This window comes from Electrona antarctica (assembly GCF_951216825.1).
Source record: "Electrona antarctica genome assembly, chromosome: 20".
NCBI classification, from domain to species: Eukaryota; Metazoa; Chordata; class Actinopteri; order Myctophiformes; family Myctophidae; genus Electrona; species Electrona antarctica.
Window position 1 is genome coordinate 20,151,657 of NC_136801.1, and position 15,098 is coordinate 20,166,754.

The window sequence follows — 15,098 nt, forward strand, 5'->3', positions numbered from 1 at the left end:
AGTGAGCCCAGTGTCTGTGACATCATGGACACTGCTAAAATCTAAAATATCTAAAACCACATATTACACACATAAAGACCCAAGGGAAGTGTTCTAAATCTTCTAAACGTCATTAACATTTTTTTGAAGTGAAGTGTCCCTTTAAAGGGAAGAACAATCGAGTCAAACCAGGCTGTAGGATGGCCGGCCATCTGCCTTGACCGTGTCTCACAAACAGACACACACACAGAGAGAGAGAGAGAGAGAGAGAGAGCTCTGTCACGTGCGTGCGAGTGAGTGTGTGACTGCCCAATCGTGACTTTTCTATACAGTTGTTTATGAAGGGATTTCCCCAGCAATGCCTAGGGGTGGAGGGGTGGGGATGGGACCCAGCATAGCGAGTTGAGAATCCACTCTCCCACTTTTAAGTGAAGATTAAGGGTTTTTTAGAGGAAGCTGAGAGGCGGGGAGACAATCAAGTCCGTCCAACTCCCCCCCTTGAGCTACAAGCCAGATTGAGTCTCTCTCACTGGCTCATTCAGAAGACACCACAATTGTTTAGGAAATACGAGAGAGAGAGAGACCAACAGTCCACACTACTAACCATTGTGTGTATCGCTGCACTGTTTACACCGAATTATGTCGGCGTTCCCATTTAATTGTACATACATTGTTTTGTTCCAGTTGCTATGGCAATGTAAACATGTTTTCTCATGCCAACAAAACCCCTTTGAATTGAATATTGAGAGAGAGAGAGAGAGAGAGAGAGAGAGAGAGAGAGAGAGAGAGAGAGAGAGAGAGAGAGAGAGAGAGAGAGAGAGAGAGAGAGAGAGAGAGAGAGAGAGAGAGTCTATAGTTGTTCATTCTTTGGCGTTGTGCTTATGAAAAGCTCTATATACTGTAAATGCCAGATATTATTATAATTATTACACTGATAGGCTAAAATGTTTCAACTATCATCCATAGTTTGATGAGGCCTTAGACCCCATGTTTCTATATGAGCTTGAGGGCTGCTGCTGAGAAGCTGCACACTGCCAACGTCCTTTGCTACGGTACACCCTTCAGCTGTGTGGGCTTTGTTTACCCTCATGTTAACCCTCTCCAGTTTGCTGGGCCCTCGGTTACATTATTATTTGGGTCAGGCCAGGGCACGACGAGACTGTCAAAAGAAAGAACCGTCCAACGAAACGAGAATCAATCTGAACCTCCATCAAAATCGCTTTACACGGTGGAGTCTGTTGTACAGGACGAGAAATTATGTAGCCAGACGCCGATGCTATGGGGGGAGGGGGAGGTGGTGGGCGACAACAGCACAATCGATGACAGATTACATGTCACCAGGGCTAATGTCCTTGATTAGTCTTGCTGTGGGAGACAAATGAAACGAGGTCCTTGACAATCACATGAGACAGATGAACAGTGTGTCTCTGGGAAGGAGAATGTGACGTGTCTGGAGGAGTTCTGCTCTCATCTTCTAAGATGAGTACGTGAACTCACTCACACTGGGCTGAGACTGTGTGACACACTGGGCTCTTATAGAAGAGCCCAGTGTGAGTGAGTTCACGTACTGTACTGTTTAAGGCGTCTGCAGGCTTTGTGTGAAAAAGAACAGCATCTCATAGTCTGCAGTATGAATAGCATGGGTTATGTTTTGTTCTACCACTATGGCCAATGGACAGCTTCCGGGCCTCAAAGAGACAAAACAAACATGGTTTGTCAACTGGCAACTTTTATAATCACTGCAGCCCCAAGACTTTGTCCAGACCGGTAAGCTGGTCAGCAGAGGCTTATTGTCGGTATCAGCCAATAAAGTGGGAATCTGTCCCCCGTTACAATGCGCTAGACCCCTGGGAGATGGACGCTGAGGTTGAGCGCCACACCTACTATCAGCTCCCATTACTTACCACACAACTTGCCGCACCCAAGCTGTGATAGTATTACGGCACAGAAATGGTTCCTCTGGGCAGGCTTGATCCTGACCTAGACATACATGTCGAGAGCCATGAAGCTGTGGCTTTAAATATATATACTGTAAGTCAGCAAAGTCAAACACAGGCCCCCGAAAGTGGCAGCATTTTTGCTCCAAAGGCAGAAGACTCGCATTGATAAGTTTAAACTAACTGCCCTTTTAAAATATATCGCTAATCTAGTCACACGAAACGGCAATTTATGAGGAAGGGAAATATTAATTTACTAGCAATGAGCATCGATCAATCATGGTGACAGCGGGGCACACTAGGGAGATGGGAGGACGAGAATGAAGAAAAATAGAACAGGAATAAAAAATAAATAAGAGAGAAACAAAGCTTCAAGATAATAACACCCTCACACACTTAACTTTTCATAAAAAGTGAGAGCCCGGGACCATAAGCGGACCAAGCGGTATCAATCACGGGTGCCTACGGGCCTCATTTAAGGCTTGAATGAAATAAAAGTTTGACCTTAGTCTCCCCTTCAAAACTTGCACCGGCCCGCTCCAGCAAAACCGTTTATGTCCACCTCTGGCTAATTAGTTGAACTAGAGGCACAAATTGTACGATTGATTTATGTTGCCGGTGAGGTGGGCAGCAAGCCATTCGGGGGCTCCAAAATTACACTTGACCGCATACACACCTGTATGTACTCAAACTAACGTTTTGCATTATTCATGCTCATACATATATGCATGATTAAAATGAGGCAGATAAAAGACGTGTGATGGAAAGCCCAAGGAATTAAGCATCACTTAAAAAACATAATAAAAAAAGCATTTATTTTCCTCAAGTGCCGCTCAGTCAAGGTATATTAAATGGAGGTAAGGTCACCAACATTTCGCTATCATGCAATTCCAGACGGCAGATTTGTCGCAACATGGGACCCAAACTGTACCCGGAAGTTCGGCAGAATGCACTGGAGTCAATGAGAGCTCAGTGACCAGCTCATGTACAACATTATTTCTGAATGACTGAGATATTTTGTAAAGTAATCGCTTCTGGCAAATAACAAGACATGTCGCTTTTCGATGTTTACACTGTGTAATTTTATAGAGGTGTCTAAAGAGCAAAAAGTACGTTTCTGAACGTGCCAAGTATCGCGAGACTGTCCACCGTTTCCTGTCTGGCAGCCAAATCTCACGATACCCCCGGAACAGAAACGATACCTGCTGCTATTTAAATCCTCAAATAAAATGATGTACTGTGCACTCTGTGCACATCGAAAAGCAAGTGATTATAAAACAAACTGTGATATGTCTTCTTTTATATGCCTGAACAGATTATATGACAAAGGTCTCAATGGTTCATAAATAATGTTTGTTATGAGCTGGTCAAGCCTGCTCCATTCACTGCTTTGTATTCATGTAACTTCCGGTGCGAGATTTGGCTGGCTCCCATGGACGTGTCATGGCGCAGCACAGTCACGTGACCATGACCATACCTTCTCTAAGCTTCCTTGCGCTCAGTGGCAAGATCATATACCAGCTAAGGAATGCTGCAGTGTGCGGAGGTGACTCATCAAGCACGCTCACTAGAGATGCTCTGATAATCGGCCAGCGATCGGTGATCGGCCATATCGACCGATATTCACTCTGATCGGTAATCGGCATTTACCCTATCTGTGATCGGCAATTTACCTTATCTGGAGAAACTGATCTTTTACACCATTTAAGTGGTATAAATGTCAATCACATATAGAGCATAATATCATTTTGCATTTTTGCGACAGGTCTAAACATTCTCCCCCTCCTCACAGGAACACACAGGAACAGTTTTGACTTATAATCATTTTGGAAATATTAAAATTGCAACATTTCACAAGATCAGTATCGGACCTATCGGTATTGGCCAATCATGAGAAAGTGATCGGTATAGGTCCCAAAAAACCTGATCGGAGCATCCCTAACGCTCACGATACAGCTGACGAGTGTGTGGTTGTGTGTTGCGCTCCTCAGGGACGATGTAAAGGGTGCTTCAAATCACCATGGCGACAAAACACGAGTTCCTTCCACGTGCTACGTCCAACCGGGGAAATTCCCCCTGTCAGGTGAAAAGATGCGGCTTGGACTCCTCATGCATTGAAGGAAACATGAGGTCAGTCCGTTGCTCTCTCCAGGTTGGCAGAGGGAGTGTAGCGCCCAGGATTACACTAGACAATTATATTTAGTCATAGTTTTAGTCATCATGGCTTAGTATTTATTTAGATTTAGTCTGAAAAAGAAAAAAGGCAGTCGGCGAACATTTTTCGTCATAGTTTCAGTCGACAAAAAATCTACACCGAGTAGAACTCTCAACTTTCAAAAATGTGGTGCATCTCTATGCTTGGCATTCCCGTCTTGGCCACCAGCCCTTTGCGTTTTGGTTCTGCATGTTGCTGGCTGGGCCTTTGTTGTGTCCCTCTGGGCTAGCGCTTCAAACGAGCGAATGTTCTTGTGTGAAGCAGCGGCCAAGTGGCCGGTCTCAGGACACGTGTCCCTGTCAGCCAGCGCAGTGCACGCACGGCGCAGCCAAGAGTAATATTCAACACGCAAGGCAGAACATGTGAGAGGCTTAAAGTGGTGGGAAAAAAGTACTCAACATTATTATTTATTTTTTTACTTAACACTTTGACTTCTAAACACGAGTTGATCGAGTTAATTAATTGTAGAACACTTTCCCTGCGGTTCGCGAGTTGCCAGAGTTTTGTTTTCATTGTTTAATCCACGTTTTTAATCAGTTTTAAGTCATAAGGGCAATACACCGGACAGAATGGGATATGAGGCGCGTTTTGAGTTCCTATTGTTTACAATGGAGAATCTGCCGGAGGAGGAAGCTGTGCGCTTCCCGGTCTGTTGTTGTGGTCACCACTATGGAATACGTTTTACTCTTACACTACAACAAGCGATTACACCGTTTTAAAGTGGATTTTCATGACAAGCAACTCAGCGGTCGGTGCAGTGGCTGTTCAAAGGTCACTTTAAACATAGGCAGTCTAGCCTGAAAGACGGCCGTAAATGGTCCGCAGTCAACCTGTTAAAGGTAGAGTAACCAATATTCTCCAGCGGTTGCTCCAAGCGCACCCGCCCCTCTAGACCAGGAAGCATGCTGGCTAGGCCAGGCCACTCTACATCTAACCTCAAACCTCAACCCCTTAGATCTCCATATATGGAGCTGACCTGTTCTTACATTACATATGTTGATCCTTCCCCATCCATCCTTCCTCTTCGATGTCTCCCTTTTGACTGATACCTGTCCATTCAAACTCTAGACAGGCCCGCCTCAAAGTTATTTGTGCACCCGCGCCCGGCAGCCGGCGAAAACTAGAGTTCTCAACAGGCTCGAAAATGAAGGCCCGGCCCTACCTGGGCCCTCATCAAACCCTGTACATTCAAGACACTGCCCACGCTGCCACCCTTAGATCTCCATATATGGAGCTGACCTGTTCTAACATATTTCCATATGTTGATCTGACCTCATCAAACCCTGTACACTGAAGACACGCTCCATATATGGCCAGTACATAATTCATTCCATATGTTGATCTGACCCCCCATGCCAAAGCGCCAGCGCTCGCCCAGCATTCTGCTGTCACCCAGGCGGATGCGTGCACGCAACCTCGCGTCTCAGGCGTCTTACTGGTTACTTTACAACACAGGAGGCTTAACGTGTGAAATGCATGCGTGCATTATGCAAATTAAATAATGAAAGCATGCATGTGTAAAGCATAAAAACGTAGATAAACTGTGAATCGATCGTGTGTGTGTGTGTGTGTGTGTACGTGCGCAGAGGGACTTTTTCCCCCAGACAACTTACATTTGTCAAGGGCATCCATGGCTGCTCCCATTTCCGCCTGTTGAATGCTGCATTGAAAAAAGCCATAGAGAAACAGAGGTTATGGGTTGGGGTTGAGAGAGAGAGAAAGAAAAGCTCTTCACCATATTATAAAAAAATATTTAAAAGGTATGTCAAAACAGGCAGCAGATTTAAAGGGAAATACCACTCAAAACAACTCTAAGGTATATTAATGACATAGTAAAATGTTGAAAATGAGTGGTATTATTCCCCTTTAAAGGATTATCTACAAGTGATTTAATTTTTCCCCGCCGTGTTGCACCCTCCAGAACAATCCCAGGTAACGTGGTCGCGTGCATCTGAAGAAAATAACAAGAAGCAACTAAAGCATTTTGATGGTTACACGTTGGGCCACGGTGCATACGACGTGTGTTGGTGTCCGCCTGCAAACATACAGTATATTATGCATTCATGTGATCATAGCCTGGTGCAGTTGGGGGGGGGGGACTCTAAGGCACAGGGGCTTAGAGTCGAGTAAATATATACAACAGTAAGCTGTGACAGACAAAACTTATCGCCAGCTTAGAGCCAGCGAGAGCTCTCTTTCAAGAAGCCTTCTTGAAGAGGGTGTGTGTGTGTGTGTGGTTGTGTGTGTCATGGGGGATTTCCATTCAGATGATGTGTGTGTGTGTGTGTGTGTGTGTTGATGGATTTAGGCTTCATTCGTCTCAAATGCAGCCCCTCCCCCCCCACACACCCCGCAAAGCACACAAACAACCCTGCTCTGAAGCAGCCTTTTCCTTCTTTTCAGTGCATGTGTTACAAAAGGAGGAAAACACACACACACAGACACACAGACACAGACACACAGACACACAGACACACACACACACACACACACACACACACACACACACACACACACACACAGCTAATGGGCCGCAGAGTAATGGCCTCCGTGCCGTTATTGGTGGTGTTTATCATGGCAATGAAGCTGTTGACGGGCCGCCATCGGTAGAGACATTATGCAGAATGAACAGGAATCGATCCTCTTATCGGCATATTATTTATGCGAGTCGTGTTTGTGCGGGCGAAGCGCGAGGAGAGCCTCGCTGCATTAGAACAGGTGTGTGTGTGTGTGTGTGTGTGTGTGTGTCTCTTCTTGTTCATAACGATTGTGGACGCTCACCTGGGGCCCTTGCCGCAGCCTATGCGCTCCCCTTTGAAGTAGACGGCCACTGTGTAAGTCCGGGCGTGGGATGGTCCCACGGTCTGCAGGGTCCTGCACAAGGCAAAGCAGAGCAAAGACGTTTTATAAGTGCAGGGAGCTCCTATTTAACAGCATTTCTTATAAATTGAACTAAAAAAACAAAAAAACTAAATACTATACCTTCAATTGTTTTGTTCTATCAAATGCAACATTATAATTAGCTTCCACTTAGCAGCATTTCTTATGAACTGAATTATAAATAATACATGACAAAACAGTTCCCCAAAGCATTTTTTCCCTGTAAAAAGAATAATGAAAATAAATACTAACAAACTAATCAAGCTGGTCTCTTCAATTCAGCTGCACCAGGTTGTAAAGCACAAATGTCCCACCCAGGCACCATTAGCAGTACATTATACATATCACGTCAGTGGAATACTCCCATACAACAGCACCAGTTGTAGAGGAGCACATACGCCCAATTCATGCCTCGTTGCAGAGAGAGGAAATGTCGGACAAAATATCGCCCTGATTTCCGATATGGGTGATATCGGCCGCTGCCGACAATCGGTCGATTCCCTACAATCAACACTCTGTGGGGTGGGGCTCAGTGTTTTATTTTTATTTTATTTTTATCCCACGATTTATAACCCATTTTTCACCTTTGTGTCAATTATCTAATGTGATCCTGGGCTCTACACACCCTCCGCCAACCTGGGGAGAGCAACGCACTTGAACTCATGCTTCCTTCATGCATGAGTGTCAAAGTTGCTCCTTTACACCTGACAGGGGGAGTTTCCCTGGTTGGACATAGCACGTGGAAGGAACATGTTATTCCAACCAGTTCCTTTCCCCTCCATCAGGCGCCCCGGCTGGCCAGGGGGAGGCAGTTTAGAGAACAGCATTACTGCATGTTTTTTGTGAGGGTACCTACCCGAGGGGACACTGGGAGAACATGCAAACTCCACACAGAAAGGCCCTTTCGCCAACCCCACCTCGGGTATGGGCACTGATGACGTAGAGAGAACACGCCGCCAGCACGCACAGCGTCCCCAGCGGGAATCGAACCCAGTACCTTCTAGCTGTGAAGTCATACCATACGTGGACGAACGGGAAAGTGGATAAGTAAGAAAGGAGGGAGGAAGAAGGCAGCTGCTGGGCGTGCATGGGAACAAGACGGACGAGGCAGGGTGAGGTGGAGAGGAGGAAGGCAGACTGGAGAGGAGGAAGTGGGGGTGAAGAGGTGAACAGAAATAATAGTGTGTGCAGGAGAGAAGGGGCTCAAGGACACTCAGCGACACCGTCCTTCCAGGCTGGGTTCAGATGAAATACTTTTCAGCTGGACCAAAACGTTATTGGGGAGGGGGGGTGTTAGAGCAGTGGTTTTCAAACTTTTTCATAGCAGGGCCAACTATTTATTCGGCATTTGAGCCACAGACCGCCATTGATGAGATTTAGCCTCAGATCCAAAAACTAAAATGTTTTATCCACAATTCCATGCTGTATTGATGTGGTACCATTGGAGAGACTGCAGGCTAAACGTTGACCAAAATAACAATTCTTCTACATTCTCCAACTGTGTAGATGTCTTGTAAATTAACTAAGTAATGCACATGTTTAACCCATTTTGGGCGGGAACCCCTTTTGGTGTTTCAAGCATTCTGTTATACTTTAGCTATTGAAAAATAGCAGATCTACAAGCTCATAGCACGCCACCGAGTGGCGCGCTATGAACTTGTAGGTCTGCTATTTTTGAAAAATCGTAAAAATGCGGCACAAATCTTTGAACAGGTATATATTCTTTCAGAGCTAACATTTTTTTTATTTCGACGTCAATGTAACTCTTGAGAAGAAACAAATGGAGTTGGTTTCATTTGACACTCTCAAGAGTTAAGGAGTCCTTGTCCATGTACGTTGTATGTAATTTGTTTTGTTTTATTGTTTACATGTACTGTACAATAATGATTGTGACATGTATCTGTGTTGGGAGACCCTCGAAAACGAGATACAAGAACCCAGGTAGGTACATCTCAAGGGGTCTTTTTCCTAATAAAGAAACTTGAATCATCAAGGATCTATAATAAGGGTCCATTTGGTTGCCAACTCTCCATCATTTAGCTGGGGACCACCTGGAACCCCCTCAAGGACCACTGGTGGTCCCCGGACCACTGGTTGAAAACCAGTGGTTTTGACTCAAGCAATGATTCGACCGCATGTGTGTACTGTGTAAAGTGTCTATACAAAAAAAGCCCTCTAGTCTTTGAAGGGACGTGACATACACAAAGGACAATACTCGGAGGCTGGTCTTCGGACAATGGTGACGTAAGAAACAAGTGAGAATGCACAGCTGCTCCACACATCAAACATTTAGAGCCCTCACAGGCCGTCAATTTGGTTACATTTCGCCGGGGAGACATGCGTACAAACCAGCAAACAAAACTCGATGTTTTTTTAAAATGTTAACATTAGCATAAGAACCCCCACAACCCCCAAGCTGCGTGCGGCATAAATTATTCACAGACTATTTACTTATTTTGGGAAGGACTTATCAATTTTTAATGCAATGTGGTCACTTATGGCACTCCATCAATAATTCAGCCCCCTTTCTCATTTACAAATGAAGGCGCGCGCGGCACGCGGGCCAAATGCAGTGCGGCTCTGTGCACTGCTGCACTTCAAATCTCAACGGGGGAAATGTGCCACTTGAAGTTATTCCGCCGCTTAGTCGATGTAATGTGAGAGGAAGAAAAAGGTAAAGGAACTTTGCCAGGCAGTTGTCAACGTGAAGGGTCTGCGTTGAATATAGAGATGGCCGTTTTGCGTAACCCCCCACCCCATTAGAGATGGAGATGTGGGACTAATGGAGAGATTGGCAGATGAGAGGAGAGATGTTGGGGGTCCAGATTACCCCCATAGGCACACACTAAAAGCAACGTATTAGCAGTGGTGGGAAGTGACTAAGTACATTTACTTAAGTACTGTATTTATGTACCATTTTGAGGTATTTGTACTTTACTTGAATAATTCCAATGTCCAATACTTTTACTTCTACTCCACTACATCTTGGTTCCAAATATTGGACTTTTACTCCACTACATTTATTTGAAAACTTTAGTTACTAGTTACTTTGTAGACTGAACATTATTACAACGGGCGACTGTGGCTCAGGAGGTAGAGCAGGTCGTCCAATGATCCATGGGTCGGCGGTTCGAATCCCGGCTCCTCCTGTCTACATGTCGAAGTGTCCTTGGGCAAGACACTGAACCCCAAATTGCTCCCGATGTGCTGGTTGGTACCTTGCATGGCTTCCGCCGCAATCGGTGTATGAATGGGTGAATGTAATGCACAATCTATGTAAAGCGCCTTGGATAAAGGCGCTATATAAATGCACCATTTACCATTTACCATTTACAACACAATATAAGCACTTCATTCATATACATTTCGGCAATTTGAAAATATCTGTTGAAATGGGACATTCTGCATAATGCGTACTTGTACTTTTAAGTGTGTGTGTGTGTGTGTGTGTGTGTGTGTGTGTGTGTGGAACGAGATTCAAAATGGTCTTTCTTGCCTTGATGTCCTAATCCCCCCCCCCCCCCCCCCTCTTCCCTTTCTATGTTTTCATTGAAAAATAACACAAGAACTATGCGGGAACACGGGAACTATGCACAATAAGTGAATTTCACCCACTTGTAAAACTGTGATTTGCCAGCGTTAATTAATTAATTTGATTTAGTCTTAGTATTTTAAATAGCACACCATTTAGTCTTAGTCCTATTTAGTCTTCTGAAAACCTTAATCTTGTGTATGTGTTTTTTTCCCCCTGTCATCCCATGTGAGTGAGTAAGTGTGTGTGTGTGTGTGTGTAGGATTATATCAGATGTGATTGTACGTGCATGTGTAGCGTGCGTGTCCCTCTCCATATCATCTGTGGTAGCATGTGTCGTGTGTCACAGTCAGTGCGTGAGCGGTGGCGTGACCAGAGGTCTAGTAAAGTGAGAGAGTGTGGGGAGGCAGGGGGTCTTGTTTCTGTCATCACATAAGACACTTGGTGCTCTGGCACATTAGCTCTATTGCCTTCCGCCCGAGTGCCTACACACGCTTTAGATGTTGCCATGTCACATTACATATTCCTCTTCATGTCTCACTTGAAGATGTTCTTCTCTCTCTGGGTCTCCGTCGTTGCTCTGGTGCACTCTCTGCCATGTGTTACTGTTTATCTCCCGTTACACCACTAGGCCTATCTCACAGCCCCCTTTCCACGCCCCCTTCCGGTAGCTAGTGGTGTCATTTAACATTCACATTTACACGTTTTTTTCTCTGGAGAATCTAAGTACATTTCCTAATGTAAAAATGTGACAGACCAATATTATTATGAAGCAAACAAGATGGTAAATCAGCTCGAACAGATAGAACAAACCTTACCTTGAGAAAACAAAAGTTGTAGACTTCTTAAATGACCTCTGTTAACATGTAGTGTCTATGGAGTGACGTCACGCTATCACCACTAGCTCCGAAAGGGGGCGTGGAATGGGGGCGGGGAAATTCTGTGAGATAGGCCTACAATACATGTCCATTCATAACCAGTGTTGGGCAGTAACGAGTCACCAGTAATGTATTACTGTAATACTATTACTTTACCCAGTAACGAGTAGTGTAAGGTATGACAGTGATATTACACCATATTACTTTCTAAAACCGGCTACCGTTTGAAAACATTTAGTTTAAGCCTTTTTGGCTGATTGGTGACTCTTCTTGGGTTTTCTGTGAATGTACAATCATGTAATGCTGTCTGCTCGCGCCCGTGGCCTGCACATGTGGGCGGGTAAAAAAAGAGTGCCCCCCCCCCCCCAACCTTGGTAACCACAGAAATGTCTCTGCTTCTGCATGTGATGTGACAGACAAGACAGTGAAGTGCACCTTTCATTTCATTCCTCATACAAACATGCCATTGCCTGGCTCTGCATCTCAAATGGTCAAGTAAATATTTGATCAAGGACTAGAATATGCATTGGGTATTCTTTCTGAGCAAAATGTAGATTTTTGTGTTAGACATTAACTGGTTCCGCACCGGCCCCGAGAAACCGAGAATAATTTACCTTTGCAATCGATGCCATGCCCGGCATCCCGAGATTTGTTTTATTCCCCATAATCCAGGGAAAAAAATTAAAATAAGTAGCAGCTTTTAGCATTTTATGCTAACGGACATAACATTTACCTAAAAACGGCCAAAATACTCTCATGCACACACGTGCGCAGTCTTTATGTGCATTATGGATCATAATATGCTCAAAATGCGATATTCGGGGCTTGATTAGAGCTTAATTTGACTTAGATGTGACAAAAACAATTATACTATACCACTATAGCACTGGCACTGATCCAGTTAAGGGAAATTATCCCTCATGGGTCACGGAGTACTTTGTGCTATATTGAAAATACCAAAGGGTCACCTTAAGTCTGTATCGCTCTGACTCATCCCGCCTTGACGGGGCCTCCTGAAAGGGGTCAGGTTGGTGATGTCAGTGCCCCCAATTGGCCCACGTACCCCCCCTGCTTGAGCTGAATCGGCCGCACTAAGAAGCCTTTCCACAGGCAGCAGAGGCGGATAGAGGTGAGTAACATAAACAGGATGTTTACTGCAACATTATTGACGCAACCATTTCCAAACCTCCGTCACACCTCCGTCACACCTCATTACCTCCTGCATTTATATAGCACTTTTATCCAAAGCGCTTTAAATAGATTGTGCAGTGTGCACAATCTATGTAATCTATGTAAAGCGTACGGGAGGGTACGCAAGCAACGCAATGCGGTGGGGCCTCCAGGAGGGGTGGCCTAACTCGCCCAAAGCTATAGCCAAACTCACTAACTAATAGAACTTTGTTTGGCCATCCATTTTACATTTGAGATCAGCCCGGGGAGTGACATCATCGCTCTCCAGCTTTGGGAGGTCCATGTGCTTCAATGTTTACAACTGTTATGTTGCTCCCAGTCGAGAGCATGGATTTGCGGAATGGGCTATTTTTCAAATCGCCGAGGGGGGACATATTAAGCAACATAGAAGATGGTAAGTGAGTCTTCCGTGAAGTATATCCTCCTTGCAGGGGGGCCTCTGGATTTTGAGCGATGCCACTGATTGTGCATTACATTCATCCATGATTCACACACACATTCATACACCGATGGCGGAGGAAACCATGCAAGGCCCCAGCCTGCACATCAGGGAGCAATTAGGGGTTCAGCGTCTTGCTCAAGGACAGTTTGAGGGGGTGAGTGAGTGAGTGAGTGAGTGAGAGAGAGAGAGAGAGAGAGGAGGTGTCACGTGTGTGCGACTCACTTGTACAGAGGGATGTCAGGCTCCTTGCCCTCAGTCCTCAGGGTCAAACAGCACTGCTGCAGCTGAGACTTGGGGTCATTCCAGTCCTGGTTCAAAATGAACTCCTGCAACGATAACACATGCACACACACGGTGTCACCGAGGCCAAGCATTCTGCTTCGTGATACATCACGCTGATAGTGAGATTCAAGAGTCAACGGTCTCTGGATTGCCTTTCGAGCGTTATGGGCTTATAGCAAGTTGACTCCCAACAAAAAGACATAGACCGCTCCGACATCAATTTAATGGTGACAATGTTGTTACTTAACAGCACTTCGATATCTGGGGATACAAGCCCGGTAAAACAAACCTTTTCAATATAAAATATATTGTGTAGACTGATGCTGGGTTCTTGGTTTAACTATGATCCGAGATCACTGAGGTACTACACTGTCTCTCTGCTTGTGATCATGTATCATGTGACAAAAGTGTTTATTTTGCTCACTGTAAGTTGCTCTGGATAAAGAGCGTCCGCTAAATGCCTAAATTGCAATTGCAGTCTTCAAGAAGAAAGGAAACACATAATGAATACCAATGAATGATTTCGATGCCAAGTTTCACTTCCACAGATTATCACAAGTGACAAGTTATATGCCCGGTGATCTAACATCGAACAGAATCAAAGTTATAGAACAAAGGGAGTCTACCAACACGCCTCAAGCCTAAACCGTCTGGTCCGGTGCATCTCAGGAACATGACACTGATGAAGACCTTTTAGGTCCAAACGTTAGTCGTTTGTATAATAGCACCTAAATAAAAAGGCTTAAAATGTCCGTGCTGCTCCAGTGTCTTCACCTCCTTCAGAATCAAAGTTATATTTGACAAATTAAATATACAGATAGACATAGATAATCAGTATGGGAATACATAACGTTACCGTCTCTCTCTCTCAGTCACACACTCACCTGGGGGATACACGACCGGTCTGACTTGTTCCCCCGTGTGCAACGGGACCGTTCATAACGAGTACAAGTACAGTACGTGCACAATGCTGCACATTTAAAGAAAAGGGCATTATAAATCTGTCCTTGCCGTTCATGGTTCACCCCCCCCCCCCAACTCGCCCCTTAACCACAAAAAAGAAAAATAAATACCCCTTTTTCCAGCGTCACCTCACCCATATTCCTTAACCCATTTAGGCCTGACCTCGAAATTTAAAAAAAAATCTTCTAAATCCTCCAGTTTTCTGAAATAAATATTTTCACGATTTTTCAAAAATAGCAGACCTACAAGCTCGTAGCGCGCCACTCGGTGGCGCGCTATGAGCTTGTAGATCTGCTATTTTTCAATAGCTAAATTATAACATAATAAAACATAAAACACCAAAAGGGGTTCCCGCCCAAAATGCGTTAAGGCCCAAACCACACCAGTCGCAACTCCTTGCAACTAGTCAGTTTTAAGACATGGCACACGAGTGCAACTGCCGTTGGGGATAGTGGTTGCAAGCAACTACTCGCAAGCGTTTTGGTTACAAGGAGATACATGGCAAATCATTGGTGCGGTTTGGGCTATAGTTCACACTCGCACAGATTCACTCTCAAGGCCGAGACACACTGATCTGACTGGAGAATAAAAGGGGTTACTTTTCCGCCTTGCTCGAACTTATTTCAGACGGTCTGTGCCATCTCAATTTAGGAGCGTTGATGCTCCGTAATAGCACCGAGCTCTGAGAGACGCGTCGACAGGGTATAGGGGTGTCCAGTCGACGTCTCCAGTGCGGCTGCAGCGTCACCTGAAGCTTGTGTGTCAATGTCTGACGCTTGCAGTGTTTGGGGCTTCTCTC

At 45.0% G+C, this 15,098-nt stretch overlaps 1 protein-coding gene across 2 annotated transcripts in view; it reads right to left on the bottom strand.

Annotated features, from left to right (window-relative positions):
• The window catches only part of drosha (drosha ribonuclease III), a 141,343-nt gene that overhangs the window by 5,003 nt on the left and 121,242 nt on the right, over positions 1–15,098 (bottom strand). For both annotated transcript variants that reach the window (XR_013788485.1, XM_079489646.1), the window contains exons 31-33: positions 13,277–13,380; positions 6,913–7,005; positions 5,745–5,791 (exon numbers count right to left, since the gene is read on the bottom strand). Coding sequence is in view for 1 of the 2 variants with exons in the window: in XM_079489646.1 (XP_079345772.1) it covers positions 5,745–5,791; positions 6,913–7,005; positions 13,277–13,380 (244 nt within the window). In the remaining variant the exon portion in view is untranslated. The remainder of the gene's footprint in view (positions 1–5,744; positions 5,792–6,912; positions 7,006–13,276; positions 13,381–15,098) is intronic.